Raw genomic sequence first — 19,132 nt, 5'->3', positions numbered from 1 at the left:
AAGCAAAAACAAATAAAAATGACCTCCTGGTGCTTACAGTCTGGGTAGGGCACAGACTGTAACCCCCTTTGGTCTCAGCCTCTCCCTCAGCATGGGGCCTGGTCCCCTCCAACTGGCCTTCTAGGAGGGGAGTGCCTCCACCAGGAAGTCCTGCGCACTGCCGATTTCTGTGCCTTCCAGTGACCTCACCCTTGCCTCTAGCTGTGCACTCAGTCTGCCTGCTCTCACACTCCAGGTTCCCTCCCTAGCTTTTGGGGCCCCACAACTCACCCAAGAATGCCAGGCAGCTTCAATGTTCTTCCAGCTCCATGCCTTCTCAGTAATCTCTAGCCCCTGCTGCCTACCCTCCGGCATCCACTGGCCACCTATCTATACTTAGGGCTGGGTGGCTATGGCTTCTCCCTCTCCTTCAGTCCGTACTCAATCTATACTTCAATCATACCTACTCCGTTGGCTTTTTGAGACAGGCTATCACTAAGGCTGCCCTCAAACTTAAGATCCTCCTGCCTCAGCCTCACACATGCTAGGGTAACACAGTGGCACACACCAGACTTCATTTTACCTCTGACATCTCTTGAGAGTCCATCTATCTCCCACTGTGTCTTTACACCATTCTTCAACCTCACTTACCAGGACTAAGAGGAACCTGTCATCTGCCTCCTGTAGCTATTGGTTTGATAAAAGCTACCCCCAGCCACAGGTTTCACTTTCCAGCCCCATTTCAAATCTCAGTGTCCTCTTTCTGGTGGTGCTGGGAATTGAACCTAGGGCCCTGTACACCCAGGCAAGTGCACCTCAGCTCTGGTCAGCAGCATCTTTCATCTTTCCTCTACCCCTCCCCAGCACAGTTGGTGTGGACCCCCGCTGAGGCTCCTGCCCACCCTCCCTCAGTTCTGCTGTTTCCCCATCCAGTGTCAGTTTGGCAGTGGTACTGGTAAGCTTAGGTATCTGCTATCGTCCCAGGTGTGAATGACACAGGGTTTGTCCTGCTCACTGCCCAACCCCAGCCCTAGCACACAGCAGGTGTTCAAGTATTTACTTTGGAACGACTCTACCGGCCAGTGTGTGTGAGGGACTGTAAGAAGTGCAAGGCTGCTTCCCTGGGAGAATGTGGTGGCGGGAACCACGGCGCGGGACAGAGGCACACATCTGTCCTGTCTGAGCTTCCTGGGTTGCTAGTCCTGGAGGCTACAACAGGTGGCTCAGCGTTCTCAGAGAGCAAATCCAGTACATTCTCCTTCTGAGGCCCTGCAGCTTCTGGGCAGCCCTCATTCCTATCTGTGTGCCCTAAATGGAGCAGGGAGGGGCAGGTGGCTGGATACAGGACCTGGAGCCCCAGTCCCAAATCCAGAAAGGCACAGGTGTGGTACGCATGTGATGGGCCAAGGCTGCTCAGTGCTGGGTGAAATGAGGAACCAGCCTCTTCTCAGTGGTTCTCCACAGCCAGCATCTTTGGAGACCTGTTCATCTTGTCCCCAGCCTTCTCTGGTTAGCCACCCCCCTCCTCGGCTCCAACTCCTGAGCCACAAAGTGTCAGGTCCGGGTGGCATCGGGCAGGGTGGGCAGTGAGCGCTTCCCACAGGTAGACACAGGACAGTCGCTCGTGCAGCTGACACAAAGCGGCGGCTACATCTCCTGGCCATGCTCCCCAGCCCCCCGACAGAGACAGGGGGAGACAAGATGGCATGGGCACGGCTGGGTGGGACAGGCAGGCTCGGCGAGGAAGCGCCGTGTCCTCATGGAGTGGTTTATTAGGATTCCATCTCACAAGGTGGGCGTGGGTGGGTGGGCGGTGGCAGCGGCACATGAAATCAAGCCCCTGACAGACGTCTGCCTCGGGCGCATGCAAACAGTGCAACATGGTCAAGCGCAAACACTGGGCGGCCGAGGCAACACGGCACACGGGACACGGAATACGGAACGAGGCCGAGGCCGGGGCAATGGGTCCCTAGAGAGGGGCCGCTCCCCCCACCCTCAGGGCAGGACAGGAAAAATAAGATTCGTACTTCTTGTAAAATGCCCATTGGCTGGGTACTTTCTTTCTCCTTGTCTTGAAAAATAATAAAAAATAAACACACAGAAAAAAATCTCAAAAAAGGAAAGGAATAAAACTCTAAGGAGGCGAGCGGTAAAGGCTGGGAAGGGGCCCGCAGTGGGCCCGCCTCCTGCCCCTCGCCTCTACCCGGCTCAGGCACCTCAGCCCTGCAGGCCAGTCCATAAGAGGAGGTGCCAGGCCTAGGCAGGGTCCCAGGGCCGGTGGGGACAGAGGAGAGAGGTCCACCAGTCTGCTGGGGCTCAGTCCGGGCTTGGCCCAGCGTGTGGCGGGGCACCGGGTCCCTGACCTCTGGGTCCGTCCCCCCACGGTCACAGGTGCAGCTCGTGGGCCTTGATGTGCTCAAGCTGCTCACGGAGCTGCAGGAAGGAGGGGCGCACGGCCGCGTCCAGGTGCCAGCAGTTCTTCATGACCTCATAGACGGCGGGCGGGCAGCCGTCCGGGGCATCCATCTTGTAGCCCTTCTCCACCCGAGGGACGACGTCCTTCAGGGGCTGCGGAAGGGATGCTGGGAGTCAGTGGGGGCTGGAGCCACACGGTCCACCTTCCAGACCCAGCCGAGAAGTCACCCAGGGGCAGGACGCCCTTGCCAACCCCGAGGAGCCAGCCAAGTCCCAGGCCCAGCGTCCATACTCACAATTCTTGGGTAAGGCACTCGCCCGAAGGAGTAGATTTCCCAGAGAAGGATCCCGAAACTCCACACATCGGACTTGGTGGAGAATTTCTGCCAGGTGGATGGGAGAATGACTATCAGATGGGGACTGCAGGGGTGGTGGGTGCCTGGACCCTTGTCCACCACTGTGTAGCCCCAGGGAAGGAAGGCATGGCCCACCTTCTCTCGCAGGGCCTCAGGCGCCGTCCACTTGACAGGCAGCTTGCCCGTGTCCTGCGTGCTCGAGGCCTCCTTGGTAAGGCCAAAGTCGCTGACCTTGGCCACATTGTCCTCTGACACCAGCACATTCCGGGCGGCCAGGTCCCGGTGAACAAAGTTGTTGCCCTCCAGGTATTCCATGGCTTCGCAGACATCTCTGGGGACAGGCCAGTCACATGACCCTCAAGGCTCCTGTGGCAGGGAGGGGTGTCCCCTGGGCTCACCACTCCATCCTACCCCAGGGTTGTTCACTCACAGTGAGAACTTGAGGAGACAGTCTCCGCCCAACACGGACCGGCCCCTCGACCGCAGGTAGTCCACCAGGCTCCCCTGGCCAGCAGACAGACAGACTAGGCCCAATGCCCGTGGGAGCATGGGCTCAGGGCTAGGGAAAAAGGATGGGGGAGGGGGCCAGGCCATCTCTGCTGGACACTGCTCAGCACCACCTGTTATCTCTCATGTGTTTGTTTTTTGAGACAGGGTCTCACTGTGTAGTTCAGGCTGGTCTTGAATTCAAAGTAATCCTTCTGCCTCAATCTCCCAGGTACTGGGATTATAGGCCTGTGCCACCACACCCAGCCACTCATTATCTCTCTCTTTTTTTTTTTGTACCAGAAGGCACCTATGCTGAGCTAAATCCTTGGCTATCTCTTAACCCTTATGAATCTCTGGGGTAGAATTCATCATCATTTTCATATCACAAATGGAGAAACTGAGGCTCAGCAGTGACATTAATCATTCAAGGTGACGATAAATGAAGGATGAGCAAGGATAAAAGTCAAGGCCTGGTGACTTGGAGCTCAGTGGGGTGGGGAAATGGTGCAGGGCACGGAGGGGTGGGGGCAGGTGCCTACCTTAGCCATGTATTCAGTGACAATGTACAGCCCACCCTTCTCCTCCACGATGACACCCAGGAGCTGTACCAGGTTGCTGTGCCGCAGTTGCCTGGGGTGGACAGGGCTGTCAGAGCCTGCCAGGCCTCCCTGTCCACTGCCTTGGCTAAGGCCATCACTGCCCACTTACGTCATGACAGAGGCTTCAGCTAGGAAGGCCTGGGCGGTGGCATCATTCTTGATGCACTTGACAGCGACCTTGTTGCCCCGGTAGTCACCCAGCATCACATCTAGGGGGAGAACGGGGAGTTGCTCCCTGCATCCCTGTTGCCCGCACCTGTACCCACGCCCAGCACATGGGCTCCTTGCTCACCTCCAAACTCCCCCTTCCCGATGGTCTGCAGCAGCTTCAGCTCCTTTAGGTTCAGCGCCCAGCCACCTGCGGGGAGGCTCAGTGAGGGAGCGAGTGGGCGGGATTCTAGCTGGGGTGATATTGAGATATGAGGGTTCCCTGGGGACCCCTGGGTAGGAGGAAGCCAGGGTGAGGGCACTCACTGCGGTAGAACTCATCCTGGGCCGCCACGGTGCCCTCCATGACCTTTGGTTTGATGAGGCGAGTGCAGAGCCCGTCTGCGTCTGTGGTGTAGTGCTGGGGAGCGGAGGCAGGGGTTCAGAGCCAGCGGGGCTGTGACCCCCCTCTATGTGCCTGCAGGCGCTGCTCAGTCTGACCACCAGAGGGCAGCAGAGGCTGGGCACGCCCAGCCTGGAGGTGCCTTGCTGGAGGGATTCCCTACCGGGCTCCATATTTCTTACACGTATCCCAGGCTGGCCTCCAGCTCACCATGATCCTTCTGCCTCGGTTAGAGTTACAGTGCTGGGGTTACAGGCGTGCGGCACCACGCCCAGCAAGGCTCCCATTTTTCTGCCATCTGACACCCAGCTACTGGACAGATGCTTGTCTCTTGCTACAAGTAAACTGAGGTAGAGGATCCTTGCTCGGAACCGACACCAGACTCTAGCCAAGCATGCCCAGGACCCCCAGCCCTCTCTCGCCACAGGCCAGGCCTGGGGGATGGACATGAGAGTAGGTGAAGAGACACCAGAGAGGCCACCAGTGGGTGGGTGTCAGGTGTAGCCTGGGGCGCTGGCTATCCAGGGCACAGCTCATGTCTATACACGCCCATCTGGGCATCCACTTGTGAGCAGCTGGAGGGAAGTGTGTGCTGGATCAGACAGGTTTGGACCTAATCCTGGTGCCGCCAGTGTACAGCCAGGGATCAGTTCCCCTCCTTGTGGGGGGTCTGAGGTCCTGAGAGGATCCCTAGGTGGAACCTCTCTGCCACTTACCTCCACCAGCTGCATGAGGTTCTCAAAGTAGACCTCCTCATCAATGCTCAGCTTGCTGGCATGGTACATGATTCGGTAGTGCTCTACCTTGCCATCGCAGCTCACACACAGTGTGTAGTCACCGGGGTAGTTGGTGCTTTCCCGAACCAGGAACAGACCTGTTTCCGGTGGGTACAGGAGCCGCTCGGCCTGCTCCCGGGTGATCTTGCCGTGGAACCAGCTGGGGGTGGCAGAGCCCAGGGTCATGGGAGCCCCTGCCGCCCTCTCGGTACTCCGCTCCCTGGAGGTGTTCTTTCTGTCTCATGCCACCCCACAACCCCCACTTGCTTAGCCTGGCATTAGAGGAGCTTACCTATTTCTTGTCCTCTTTTCTTCTACCCCGAGCCTACCCTGTCCCTCCCAGGAAGCCCTCACCTGCTCACCAGTACCTCAACTCCTCCAGGAGGAGCAAATCCACACCCTCTCCCCTCACCCTGGGACCCCTCCTCGTGGCACTCACGGCATGAGACTGAGTTTGGTGCCTGCCTTCACGCCCTCCCGCTTCTGGACATAGTTGGCCGGGATGATGCCCTCACGGCCCACCTTGTTCTTGGCTTTGTACCAGTTGGGATCCTGGGGGAGGACAGCCCAGACACATCCTCAGGGCCATACCCCACCCCTACAATGCAGGGGAACCAAACCCAGAAGTCCCCAGGGGGTGGGAGGGTAGAGTGGCCCAGTAAGGTCCCCACCTACCTTGGTGACGGCTACAATGGTGAGCACATCCCCTTTGCAGAAGGGAAGGTCCTGCTCGGCAGTGCCATGGAAGTTGTACTTGGCAATACATTCTGTACCGGACGGCCAGGCGGCCTGCAGGGTGGGCAACAGATGGGTGGAAGCAACCTAGGCTCTACCCCACCCACCTGCCTGCACAGCTCACAGGTTGTGAGCCCAATGAGGGGCTCCTCCCGAGAACTGTGGGTCCCCTCCAGCTGAGACAACCCTACTACTCTAGAGCTGGAACTTTACTTTTTTGTGTCTGTGTGGTATTGGGGACAGAATCCACAGCCTTTGTATGGGCTACAAACACAGCCCTTTTTACTTTTTAATTTTGCCCAAACTGGGCCTGAACCTCTTCCTTCAGCTTCCCAGATATGTACCACAACACCCAGCTTGGACTTTTCCTTTATTGAAACCTGGGCTGGGACAGAGAGTTGGAAAAGGGAAGAGCAGGGTGACCTAAGCCTGCATCTTTCCTCTGCTCAGCAGAGTGGGCTGTGGGGATGCATTAGGTATTAGATCCCACCCTGTGGTACCTGTATTGCCGACATCTTCTCAGGAGATCTGGTGTCCCTGTGTCACAGGAAGGCCAAACTGTCACTTGGTACCATTAGAGCTGCAGGGAAGAGAAACTGAGAAGGGCAGGAAGAGATGTCCTGCTGCTAGCAGGGGCCCTGCCCTGTCCCCTCCAGCCTTAGGCTGAGCATGCCAGTGGCAAGGTGGCCACCAACCCTAAGTCCACAGGGGCCTAATGAGTTGGAGAGAATGACCAGGAGGAGCAAAGGAGTGCTGAAGGGCCAGCAGCAGCAGAGCCACCACCATAAGCCCCAGCCCAGTGCTGGGCCGAGAATGTGGAGGTTCTGTCACTGGCAAGGTCCCTGTGCTCCAGGGGCCTCACAGATTCCCTGGTAAAAGCTGATCTGGCAGCATCTCTGAAGCCAGTTCTCACTGCACACCCATGAGGCACAGGGAACATGTCACCAGGGCAGGTGTGGATACACAGCAGCGCCATCCTCAAGCCGGGGACTGCTTGGGTGACCAGGAGAGAAAGGAACCACCACAGGATGGTCACGAAAGGGGGTGCTGTGCAGCACCAAGCACCATCCCCACACCTACTGAACGGCCCTGATGAATTTCTTGATGTCTACCAAGTAGCTAGGCACAGAAAGAGCAGACTGCATTACTCCATGCACACGGTGGCCTCAGGAGGGGAGATCAGAAGCGGGGGAGGGGACCATGGGGATTGGTGATCAGAGCTTGTCTGGGCCTAGCCCTAGAGTGGGTGTACTGCCTGGCAATTCACAGAGCTACACCCAAAGTCAACTGGTGTGTTTTTGTTTCTTTTTTTGCGTGTGTGGGTACCAGGAATCAAACTCAGGCCTGTGCTGCCTAGCTATATCCCTGGTCAGTTCCCACTGGTGTGTTTCTTGTGTGTGCTTATGACAATGAGGGTGACTCTCCAAGGTGCTGCTTGGCAATGCCCCCCATGGCCAAGAGTAGGGAGCCAACATACTTCCTCCACCACTGCTGCCTCCTGCCTCCCCCCACCTCCCAACCCTGACCCAATTTACCTTCAGGAGAAAGAGGGCTGAGAAGGTGCTAGGGACAGTGCAGCAAAGTAGCCAGGTTAGGGACAGGCCCAAGGTACAGTTCAGGAGCTGTCTGAGATGTAGCAGGTGGGGCAGATGTTCACTGGTGCTCTGTGGCCCAGGTTTCCTGAGCACCCTTTTGCCTGTGGTATGGGTTCCACATGGGACTGGCAGAGGGCTTGCAAAGCCAATGTGAGGGGCCTGGATTGGATTCTGGGGGCTTCAGCCAGAAATATGGGTCCTTAGAGCTCAGCAGGAGCTGTGGAGGAGAAGTCAGATAACACCTACTCCAGGCTGAACCCCACCTCTGCAGACAGGTGGCGGGGGTGTTACCTGCCTTCATTCCACTTGGGGTATGAACCCCATAACCCTCATCCTGAAAGGGGCCAGTAAGCAGGTGGGAGGGAGCGGGATGAGATCTGAGTGTGCCCCGCCCCACCCTGGCCCTGCCTGTGTGCCATCGATGCCCTGCTGATACCAGTACTGGTACCAAGGCCTAAGGAGGCTCAGCAGGAGCCCAGGCCTTGTGGCTGCATGTTTTCAGGGGATGGGCTGTGAACTCTCTTCCCCATACCTTACAGATGTGGAAACTGAGGCTGAACAGTTGCCGGAGGCCACACAGCAAGCTGGGTGTGATGTTCTGGGCTAGAGTTCGTGCACTCCCATGGCTGGCTCAGCCAGCAGCTCTCTACACCCCCCCCCCCCCGACTCAGCACACTTGCTGCCACGGCAGGGGCACGCGCAGAGTCTGTGCAGTTAGTCACCCTCCAGCTGTCAGTTTGCAAACACTCAGCCAGGCCTGTAGCTGCTGCCGCCGCCTCCCCACTGCCTTGAGGATAATAATAAAAAATAATAACAGGCCTTGTTTTCTGAGCATGTATTCGGTGCCAGTCCCTGTCCTTGGCACATCACAGCTCATCCAATCTTATCAATGCTAAGACAGACGCTATGATTATCCCTATGCTGCAGATATGGATCTAGAAGGGCCCAGCAAGCCGTGTGCCTTTGTCTAAGATGGGCAGGGACAGTGCCCTACATGTTGAGGGCTCAGAGTATTGGATCTGTTTCTGTCATCAACATGCTGTGTGACCTAGGGAAAACTACTTATCTGCTTCCCAGACACACACACACCCTGGCAGCCTCCCTGCCTCACCAGGCCCTGTCTGCTCTCCAAGGAGTCTGCTTAGCCTTGGGGGTGCAGCTAAGGGACAGTGCAGCAGGGCAGTCCCTGCAGTGGCATTGTAGGAGCAAGACATGGCGACACTTTGTGTCCACTAATGGGGCACTAGAGGAACAAACCACCAGATGTACCCAAAAAAGAAACTGCATACTTCCAGTTGCGAGGGGGCTAGGTCTGCAGTGAGGACCTGGAATGTTCCCCAAGACAGTGTGAGTGAGACGGCGGAAGACCGGCTGCCAGCATGGAGAAAAGTCCATTGGTGAACACAGCACAGAGACTCAGCCTCCAAGCCTCACCCCATAGATTAACCAGAAAGAAGGATCTTCAGGGAGAGCTGGCAGATGCCTTAACCACATGAGCAACTTAAATTAAACACCACCAGTAAGCATACAAGCAAGGTGACACGCCCCTGGAATTCCAGCACCCAGGGAGGCCAAGTAGAAGAATTACAAATTTGAGCCCAGTTTGGGCAATTTAGCAACCTGGGAAGACCCTGTTTCTAAATTTTAAAAAGAGCTGGGAATGTAGATCAATGCAAAAGCCCTGGTTCAATCCCCAGTACAGGTATGCTGCAAAAAGAAAAAGAGAAAGGATCAAGCAGATACTAGGCACCTCCAGCCACCAGGTTCTGAGCTGGTCACAGCCACCGCTGGGTGGTTTTCCTGCTGGGGGTGTTAACTTGACTTCAGTCAAGAAAGGCAGGTAGGTGGTTCTTAACCAGCTGGCCTGGACCAAACCAAAAAACCCCACGAAACTGGAGGATGTTCTAGATTAAGTTGGACACTAAAGAAACACAACAAGATTTAATGAGTGATTCTGAATTGGATTCTGCATGGGAGTGGTGCTGCTATAATAATCATTTTGGGAAAATGGAAAAACAGAAAATAAGGAACTAATGTAAACTTTCTTGAGTGCAGTTTTAAAGTAAAAGATATTGTCAAGAGGGAAAGATGATATTTACAACTAGCACACAGATCAGCAAAGAATGGCATAGGTGCACCTACATCTGGGTAGGTAAAAGAGGAAAGAATGGAAGAAAATTAAGAACTGGCAAATCAAAAAAAACCTGGTAAATCTGACTGACAAATATACAAATACCCATTGTACCATCACATGAACTCTTTAGTGGGTTTGATGCATTCAAACCCAGACACTGGAAGGAGCCAGCTGCAGACTACCTATAGTGTACTACACGGAGTGTTTAAAACGAGATGCACATGCCTGTGATCCCAGCACTTGGGAGGCTGAGACGGGATCACTGTGAGTTTGAGGCCAGCCTGGGCTACATAGTGAGGCCCTGTTTCAAACCAAAAAGAAAAAGAAGATGTATAACACCTGAAACTCAGATGTGCCTTAAATTGGACAGACATGAGAAAATGTACCCAAAGTTGCCTCTAGGATGAAAAGAGAGAGTGGGACCACACTCCGGGAAAGCTTACTTTCATTTTGTATTTGTTATTTGGTCCTTTTAGGCTTTTTAAAAAAGCCCATGTGCCTAGTACCTTACCCTAAAAATAAAACAGAAAATAAGTTGCTTTTTGGCAGTCTTCCTTGGTTCCTGGCCTCCAGCATCTGAGGCCTGTGGTTTAGGGCAGGCTGGGCACTAGGAGCTCCACAGGGGACAGCTGAAATCTGACTCATGTTTGTACCCCGCCACACACACTTGCTTATTGGGCTGGGCCTGAGTGGCTGCTTAGTAAAGAGAGCTGAATGAATGGATGGATGGATGAATGAATGGGCGGGTGGACAAAGGGGGAGGCCAGGTTGGCTGCACCACACCGAGGGCCATAACCAAAGGGACAGCAGCTGGAGGAAAGGGGCTAGGTATATGGCAGGGCTGACGCTTCACACTGACTTCCTGCCCCAAATGTGGCTCCCAGCAGCCCTTGTGCTGGGGTCCTGGGAATAGGCTGGGCATTGTGCCGGAGCTCTGAGGTTAGCGGCCACAGCCTCAGGCAGGGTTTTCTTGGGAACCCCGGCTGCTGGAAGGGGGACTAGAAGGGGAATGGGAACCTAGAAACTCCTAGGTTGCCCTGTCCCTTTCCTGTAGGTAACTGGAGACCTTTAGAACCAGGCACATGGGCAGGGGAAGTCAAGGGGCTCCTGCCCTGCCCCCCTCACCAGACAGCACTGTCTCCTGGGGCATGGGAGCCTTCAGTAACTGTTTACACCCAGCTAAAAATACCACCGAAAAGGGAAGTGCACAGAGATCTGAGGAGACTAGGGGCCATGGCCCCCAGGGACTTGGGTCCTGCCCCAGGACCCAGCTGGACCCCTGGGGGTGGGGGAAGCATGGTGGGCAGGCAGGAAGGCCCTCTTTCCCTTCTCCCTCAGCAGCCTCTCAGAAGCCCTCCTTGGCTACAGTCATGCAGGAGGGACAGGATCAAAAAAGCTCAAAAGGTCGCAGGCTCAGGGACCAAAGCACTCTGCTCCCCAGCCTCTCCACAGAGCCAGCCCAGCACCTGGTCCTGGGGACCCTATCAAGATGCAGGCTGCTCCTGTTCGCCTGACCATGGCACAGTCTTCGTGGCCTCACAAGGCTGGCAGAGGGCTGGGAAGATGGCGCCTGCTTAGCATGCCTGGGTTCAATCTCCAGCACCCATGACCAGAAAGAGACAAAGGTCACACAGGAGGGCTCCAGAAGAAGGGGGAGGGGAGCTAGAGCTGAAGGGATTTCAGGGGGAAGCCACTGGGAAAGGGGTGCCTTAGAACAGGTCCAGGGTGAGGTCCAGAGGGAGTTAAAGGGAAGGTGCAGGGTAGGGGCCCGAGGAAGACTGAGCCAGAAGTTTCCAACAGGTCACAGGGCAGACATGGGCAGAATTGAGTTTCAGACTTGGGCACCTGAGCAGGGCGGGCCTCTGCCAGCAGCTGGGCAGGTTTGGCAGCAATAACAGCAGCCACACCCCTGGCTCTGCAGCAGACACCCTGCTGACAGCACAGTGGCAGCCCCAGAGACAGACATGATGAGGTAAAGGTCCCAGCTGGCCCCAGCAGAGTGGGCACAAGACCCTTGCAGGTGCCTGGGGATCAAGGGGGCAGGGCTGGGAAGATACCTGGCTTTGGTCCCTGTGTCTGTCACTCTCAACCTCTCCCCCAACCCTCAGCTCCCTGAACTAATGACTGAAAAAGTTTTTTAAAAAAAGAAAACCCAAATGATAGTAACTCACGCAGGCTTCTGTCCTGCCTCACCCGGCCCCCAGTGAAACCGGAAATCCTGTGTATCAGTTTGGAAGAAAGAAGTGAGGGCTGGGTTAGAAGTGGCTAATGGGGAGCCTCCTCCCGGCTCCTGCACTCCAGAGGCTGAGGGCTGCCACTCCTGGCCCAGAAAGGTTTCTAATTACCGCTCAGGAGCCTAATTACCTACAGCACTGGGCATCTGGGACCCGGCCTCCCCAGGGCCCTAACCCAGGCCTCTGTCCCGTTGTGTGTCCCCCCGCCTCCCACAGGCTGTGGTCTTTGCAACTTCATTTGCTTGCATTTACCTATCACCTCAGCCCAACCTCCTGGAACCCTCAAAGGCCTGGAATGTCCTTGTTGCTCATCACCAAGTCCCCTGCCATGTCACAGTCAGGGTAGGAGGGGAGACAGGCCCAGAGATCCACCTGTCTAGAACTTTTTTGGATGGTGGGGGGTGGGAGGGCATGGCTAAGAATCTTCTACGTAGTTGAGGGTGGCCTTGAACTCATTATGTAGCCCAAGCTGGCCTTGAACTTGTGGTGATCCTTCTGCTTCAGCCCACTAAGTGCTGGCTCTGTCTAGAATTTTGATCCTCAGATTTCTGGGCTCCCCATTTCAGAAATGAGACTTGCAGAGCACACAGCTCCAGAGGGTCCAACGCAAAGGCAAGCATACTGGCTGCCCCTTTGCAGGGATGGGAGGGTCATCAAGCCCCTCCCCCCTCTCACACCCAACACTGACTGTGAACAAACTGTGGGTGACACCCTATTGAACCACCTGGTCTGGGGCCCTTTGCAAGCACTGTTTGACCCTGATGGACAGAGGAAGAGATAAGCTCTGATGCATGAGGGTCACACACCTGTGGCCACCTGGCATCCAGTGGATAGAAGGGAGGTCTAAGCCCAGATCTATTGAAACACTGGCTAGGAGGCCTTTCCTCCAACTTTCCCCTTGGGCTGGACAGATGACACCCTGAAAATGGATGGGGTGGAGGGTAAGGGTTGCCCAGAGCTTGATGCTCTTGCTCCAGGAAGCAGAGGGATATTTGCATACTGGAGCCTTGCACAAAGAGGTCAGAAGCTCAGCCAATAGTTAGAGAAGTCAGTAGCATCTGAGAAACTCTAGCTAAGGACCTCTGTCCCCATGGTGCCTCTTACGTGCTTCTTGATTTTCATAGGCCCTTCCCCTCCCTCCAGGAAGTCCTCTAGGCAGCAGGGGCCCACGCAAATCTCCAGCTTCTGAGCTGCCAGGAAGTGGGAACCGCAGGCCTTTCTGACTCCCTTGAGCTGGCTCTTCAAGGCCTGCAGCGGCTCAACCTCCCCTCCTGGCTCTCTGCAGTGTGGACAATCAGGCCGCTCATGCACGAGGGGCCCCAGGTGTGAGCGCCCCAGGTGTGAGCACCTCAGGCTTCCAAGCATGCAGAGCAGGCCAGTGGGGAGGGGGCAGGGCGGGTGTACACAGCCTTCTGTCCTCTGTCTGCTGCACACCACGGAAGGGGAGGGGAAGCGGGGGAAGCTGCGGTCAGAGGGTGCACACAGTGCGAGTTGACGAGAAGCGCCCTCATCACTGCGTCTTGGAACCAGGAAGAGAAACTGAGCAGCAGAAAGAGTAGGCTGGGCAGTGTGGGGCCCTCCAGCCTGGGGGCCACCGAGGGGCACTCCCAGATAGCCAGCTGCCAGACAAACCATTTCATCCTCTGGGCCTTAGTTTCCCCATCAAAGAAGTGAGGTTCGCAATCTGGTCCTGCCAGAGTGCCTGAGATGTGTAGTCTACACCAGTGGGTGCTGAGGCCATCTCCCACCTGATGAGAGAGCACCCCTAATCCGCAGGGTACTCTCAGCTGTGGGGTGTACCTAGTGCCAGCCTCTCAGCTTACATCTCCCATCAGCCACACAGGGAGCACACCAGCTCTTTCTTCTCCTGCTCTTTATTTTTAGGTCTGAATTTGACTTTAATCATTACTTAGTGGATTCTATTTCCAGCCCTTGGATGAAGGGACCCAAAGGGGAGGAGGAAGGAGGTAGTGCTCCCTGCTGGGCGTGGGGGCAGCCTGCTCCTCCACCCATCCTGTCCCCAACTAAGGGCAGTGGGGTGATAGAGTACTGAGAAACACCCAAAGGGCTCGCTCCAGCCAGGCCAGCATCTTGGGGAGGACCCCACCCTGTGACATCATCCCAGCCAGAACTGAGGGACAGGAGAGCAGTTGTAATGCCTAGTTCCCCTGCGCCAACCCCTGGGAGTCTGGCAGCCAGGGTATGAGGTTGAAAGCCTAAAGCTCTCTGAATGGAATGGCCACCTGGAGAGGACTCCCTGCCACCAGAGTGATCAGGGGCTACAACCTCTTGGGCCTGGGCAGTGCTACCCTGTCACCTCAGTCTGCAGAGAAGCAGAACAAGAGAAGCAAGGTGTGTCACAGCGGTTGTCAGATCAGACCTGGGCAGCACCTGCCAGACAGAGTGACACCAACGTAAGAGTTCCTGGGATTCAGGACGCACTAGGTGCCCTTCCAACGTGCAGGTGGGAGATCCTTGAAACCCACCTCCCCTCCACCCTTACTTTTTTTCCCCTTCCCTGGCCACCTGGGAAGGTGGGACATTGCACTGACCTAGCTGTCCCTGTGCTGGAGCTCATGACAACCTGCCCAAGTCTCAGGCTAAAGAGGCCTCTATTTCCACCAGGACTGCCAGGCTGGACCAGCCTTGCAGAAGATGAAGCCAGAGGCAGCCAGGCGCCCAGAGAAAAGAGGCCTCTTCTACTCAGCTACAAGGCTGGGAGACCGGAAGGGGAATGGGTGGGGTCAGGCCCTGGACACCAAAGGGGGCGGCCCATCTAGGGCCAGCTCCACACCCTAAGCCAGCCAATCACAGCAAGGCAAGCAGGGAGGTGGGGCAGGGAACTGGCCATTGGGGCCCAGGATCTCAGGCCAGAGGGTATTAGGGGGCTCCTAGGCCCCCTGGGTGAGCCGTCTACCCACTGGGTGAGCTGTCAGGTGACCTGGGCCACAGCTCAAGGGTCCTCCCCATGGCTAAGGTAGCCTGAGATTGCCTCAGCACACCAACCCACGATGAGGCCCTTTCTATCCTTGCTAGTTAGCACATACTGGCCTCTGGCACGGGTCCTGTCCTGTCCTAACACCAAGGAACTCTGCAGCAGAGGGCAGTGAGTGTCTCCCTACCCTGCTACGTAACACAGCTGGGCCCGAAGCTGTGTGACTTGTGTGCCAAACTGCCTGCTTATTCCTGGCAACTGAGAACTCAGTAACAGCTACAGCAGTGACAGATGAGATACACACAGGCATGGAAAGAGGGTCTGGGTGAGGCTGTGGCAGAGGGAAAGCAGGACACAGGACCTCCTAGGAAGCAAGTACTCAGACCAGGTGTCACCAGAAAGGAGTCTCAGCACACCGGGATGAGTGACAAGACTGTTGTGGGTTGTGCACTCAGATGGGACAGCGACAGAGGAGACACTTGGGCAGACTGGCGGGGATGCAAAATACTAACTGCCACTGCCTAGTGAAGAGACAGTGGGTGACTTCTGTTATGTTTGCTATATTTTCTACAGCAACTTTGTTACCTTCTAGAGGAAGCAAATCAATACACACACAGTTTTCTTAGAATGAGATAAATCTGGTTTGCCCGGGTTCTAGGAGCCCCCAGCCCTGGCTGGTCAGGCACACAGCCTCTGGGCAGGACCAAGAGACAAGTCAGAACCACGCAGGCCGGGGCACCTGCAGGGAGGCCAGGTCAGGGACGGGCAGACTCCCTGAGACCCAGCCCACTCCAGGCTCCATCCTACCCTGGGGCTGCAATGCTCTCCAGCTCCGACATTTCTGTCATGGGATGGCCCCTGACACACTTGAGGATCTGTCTCTTCCTTCTTTCCCAGGCTAAACCCTGCTGTTCTTTGGGGGTTACAGGCTTTGAAATTCTTCCAAAGATGGATCCCTGAAGTTGGATGTGGTAGCACCCTCCTATAATCCCAACAGTCGGGAAGCTGAGGCAGAAGGATCACAAATTCAAGGCCAGCCTGCCATAGTGAGTCTCAAAACAAACCAAAAACCTCAGAGATGGAGCTCTGCACTGGGCCCAAGGCAGTACTGCCTCATCAGGATACATAGTGTGTTTTTTTTTTGTTGGAGGCGCAGTCAAATCACACTGTGGATCTGGGGCCTTGGCCTGTGCTGTTTTGGGGAATGCTGCACTCTGTCACTTTACCAACACTTGGTGTGTGTCACCCATGTGGCTCAGCCTCTTGGGGCCCAATGCCCCTGAAGAGGTAAAGGGAACAGGAATTGGCTTCATGTCTTTTCCTGCCCTTGGCCCAAGGCAGAGAGAGAAGCAACCACTTCTAAGAGGCAGGAAGGTACCGAGCTCCCCAAGAAAAAAACACACCCTTGCATAGTGCTAGGCAGAGGCCCGGGGACTCTGGCCACACCCCTATAGCTCATGGTTGGTAAAGAGGCATGCAACCGTGTCAGGGCCAGGGCCCAGCCCCAGCCCCAGCCCCAGCCCCAGCCCCAGCGCCTCAGGTTGGAAAGGAAGTTAGGTCTCATAGAGAGTCAGTGCCTCAGAGTTCTGGGACCTCTGTATGTTCCAGGGCAGAGGCCTAAGCAGGACAGAACCCCAGGACCTAGACACAGGTCCTATTCTCCAGGAAGCCTCAGGGTCCTATGTACCACTGACCTCAGCCCTACTGCCCTTGCATCAACTATCACTGTGGTCACAGCAAGACAGAGACTGGGGTACTCAGGGGACAGGGAGCTTGAGCTGGAACCTATGGTATCCCCAGTCTTCGAATATCCTCCTGCTAAGGCTGCATGGTGCTGCTAGGGGAGATGGGGCTCCTACCTTGCCCATCCTGATCTCATTCATGTTCCACACTTGCCTGGCTCCTGTGCCAGGTCCGGGAAGAATGGATCAGGACCAACTTCAGTGCTCTCCACACACCACACAGGTGTCCACCATTCCCCATGTCTCCCTCCAGGATGGAGTCTCGGGCACCCAGGGGAAGTCTCGTGGGCAGTGAGGATGCTGCCTAAACCCACACCTAAGCAGAGCGGGCCGGAAGCCTTCTCCTCTCCAGCCCTCTAAGGGGAGCACGTGCTCACCCTACAAGATCCCTCCTGGGTCAGCGTGGGGTCTGTGCTTGGTAGGTGACAGTGGCTATTTGGTATCCTACCCACAGCAGGCCAGCTCTGCAGACCTGGGTGGAAGCTAACAGCTTCCCTCCACCAGCGGCCTGGAGTGGGACCAGCCTTAATTGGGCCTCAATTCCCTGGTCTACACGGCAGACAGGGAAGGGAACTCCTAGTTAGCTCCACCATCTGGCAGACTGACACACCCCTTCCTAATACCTGGCCATGGAGGAGCCTGGAAGAACCGGCGATCAGGGTGCCCCACCGCTAAAGCTTGCTGTTACTTCCACTAGGAATGGAACCCCTGCCAGGTTTCTCCACCCTGGGGGCAGAAGTCCCTGGGCTTAGGCCTGGTCCTCCCAAGGCCAAAGATGATAGGTTCAGTCCCAGGCTTCTAGCAGAGATCAGGGAGGTGGCTGGGCCCTAAGTGGCCAGGGACCAGGAGGGCCCCCGGGTAGGACCAAGGGACAGGTTAGAACCATGCAGGCCAGGACACCTGCAGGGAGGCCAAAGCACGAACAGGCAGACTACCTGGGACCCAGCCCACACTCCAGGCCCCGGCCCACCTCGGGGCTGCAGTCCCCAACTCCGAGGCACACACGAGTGGGGGCTCAGCTGACCTGAAACGAGTCCTTGCAGGGTCTCATGGTGACTCCCGGGAGAACTCGAACCAGAGACGCGGGCTCGGATGGGGGATGGGAGTGGACGCGCAGCGGGCACGAGCGGGGCGCCAGTCTCTCTTACTCCGCCAGTCGTCGCCGGACACTCACCTTTGGCGGGGCGCTGCGGTCCGGGCGACATCGGCGGCCTGCGGGACTGACCCTGCGGCGGGGGCGGGGCGCGGTGCCCGGCGGCACAAAGGGTCCGGACCCGCGCCGGGGAGCGCGGGCGGGGACGGCGCCGGGAGGGGACAATGCGGCGGGCTCTGCGTCCAGCGCCGCCGCTGAGGCCGCCGGGCGCGCGATCGGGCCGCGGGCTCCGCTCCTCCACGCCCCGCGGACTCGGGCCGAGGCTACGGCGCGCACGGGGCAGGGGCGGGCGCTGGTGATCGCGCGCAGGACCGGCCCGGCGGGACCCCGGTAGGGCGCGCGAAGGGCAGAAAGAGGTGGCGGGTCGCGACTGGCGGGCAGGCTGGCTCGGCGAGCCGGGCTCCGCGGGGAGGAAGCGCCAGGCCCGGAGAGGAAGCACCGCCCGGTCCTCGCCCGCCGCACCGCGCCTGCGCGAGGGGGCCTGACCGGCGGGGGTCAGGATGCGCCCCCTGGCGGACTGCGCTGGGACCGCGGGGGGGCGTGTCTAGTCGCACCTCGCCCCCACCCGTGGCGCGAGGAGGGGCCGCCCACGAGTCGCCCACGGGACTCCCATGCAGCCTCTGTAGACTGAGCGCCAGAGCTGTGAATAGGTAGCCAATCTGTGCCCTGTCTGTAAGTTCGTTCGTTCATTCATTCATTCACATAGGCTTCCTGACGCTGTCTGTGTGAAGGGCCCAACTGAGTCGCTTTATGACTGTCAAGTTCGCTGGGACTCAAAGACAGGCCAATGAACCGATCCACCCCCGGGAAGAAGTAACGGATAAAAGTGGGCAGCCAGGTAGTTTGGTGCGGGGGCACACACCTGTTATTTCAGCTACTCTGGAAGCTGAGGCAGGAGGCTCTCAAATTCAAGGCGAGCCTGGACTCCTGTTTTGAAATTTAAAAAAAAAGCCCATGCATGGAGCTCAATGTGAAGGCCTTGGGTTCCATCCCCAGTCACACACACACACACACACACACACACACACACACACACACACACCGTGTTGTGCAAGCTCCACGGGAAGGAGGAAATGGAGAGTGGGAGATTTCACGGACCCTGGACCCCAGCAGGGGGAGCAGTGAGAGGCTGGGTGGCTGCTGGGAACTATAAATGGCTGCCTCCTGAGCAAGAGAGTGGTGGGAAGTGGGTTTCTGCATCACTGGGGCCCCAGGGAACCAAAAATTTCTTGAATTTTATATGCATCTTGGAGGCCATGAGGGAACTCAGTAGGTGTGTGACCTTGGACAAGTCAGTGTGCTACAGTAGCCTGTTCAATTACATGGGGAAAATAATAACACCCACTTGGGAAGGTTTGAAGGGGAAGAAATGAGTGCATGGAGTAGAGTGCTTGGTGTGCAGTTGGGGGGCATGGGGCAAGTCCTCGATTAAGTGTGGAT

The 19,132-nt window shown here is 56.8% G+C and overlaps 1 protein-coding gene across 2 annotated transcripts; it reads right to left on the bottom strand.

Annotated features, from left to right (window-relative positions):
- Positions 1 to 1,681: 1,681 nt before the first annotated feature.
- Csk (C-terminal Src kinase) lies at positions 1,682 to 17,855 on the bottom strand. Of its 2 annotated transcripts, none has more exons than XM_005000829.4 (13): positions 17,714 to 17,855; positions 6,400 to 6,479; positions 5,840 to 5,953; positions 5,604 to 5,716; positions 5,105 to 5,324; positions 4,313 to 4,406; positions 4,131 to 4,196; positions 3,948 to 4,047; positions 3,779 to 3,869; positions 3,181 to 3,254; positions 2,886 to 3,081; positions 2,691 to 2,777; positions 1,682 to 2,547 (listed from the first exon to the last, which is right to left on the bottom strand). In XM_005000829.4, exons 2-13 carry the CDS (start codon positions 6,412 to 6,414, stop codon positions 2,365 to 2,367), a joined length of 1,353 nt encoding a protein of 450 aa, XP_005000886.1. In that variant the 5' UTR covers positions 6,415 to 6,479; positions 17,714 to 17,855; the 3' UTR covers positions 1,682 to 2,364. The 2 variants fall into 2 exon arrangements, with proteins under 2 accessions (XP_005000886.1, XP_003463668.2); XM_003463620.5 differs by lacking the exon at positions 17,714 to 17,855 and adding an exon at positions 17,564 to 17,713.
- Positions 17,856 to 19,132: the final 1,277 nt, after the last annotated feature.

The sequence above is a fragment of the Cavia porcellus genome, unplaced genomic scaffold (genome assembly GCF_034190915.1).
Source record: "Cavia porcellus strain 051 isolate PalLab524CR breed Dunkin Hartley unplaced genomic scaffold, mCavPor4.1 scaffold_38, whole genome shotgun sequence".
Lineage (NCBI taxonomy): Eukaryota > Metazoa > Chordata > Mammalia > Rodentia > Caviidae > Cavia > Cavia porcellus.
Note: the sequence above shows the minus strand (reverse complement) of the source record. Positions and strands in the feature narration are given on the sequence as shown.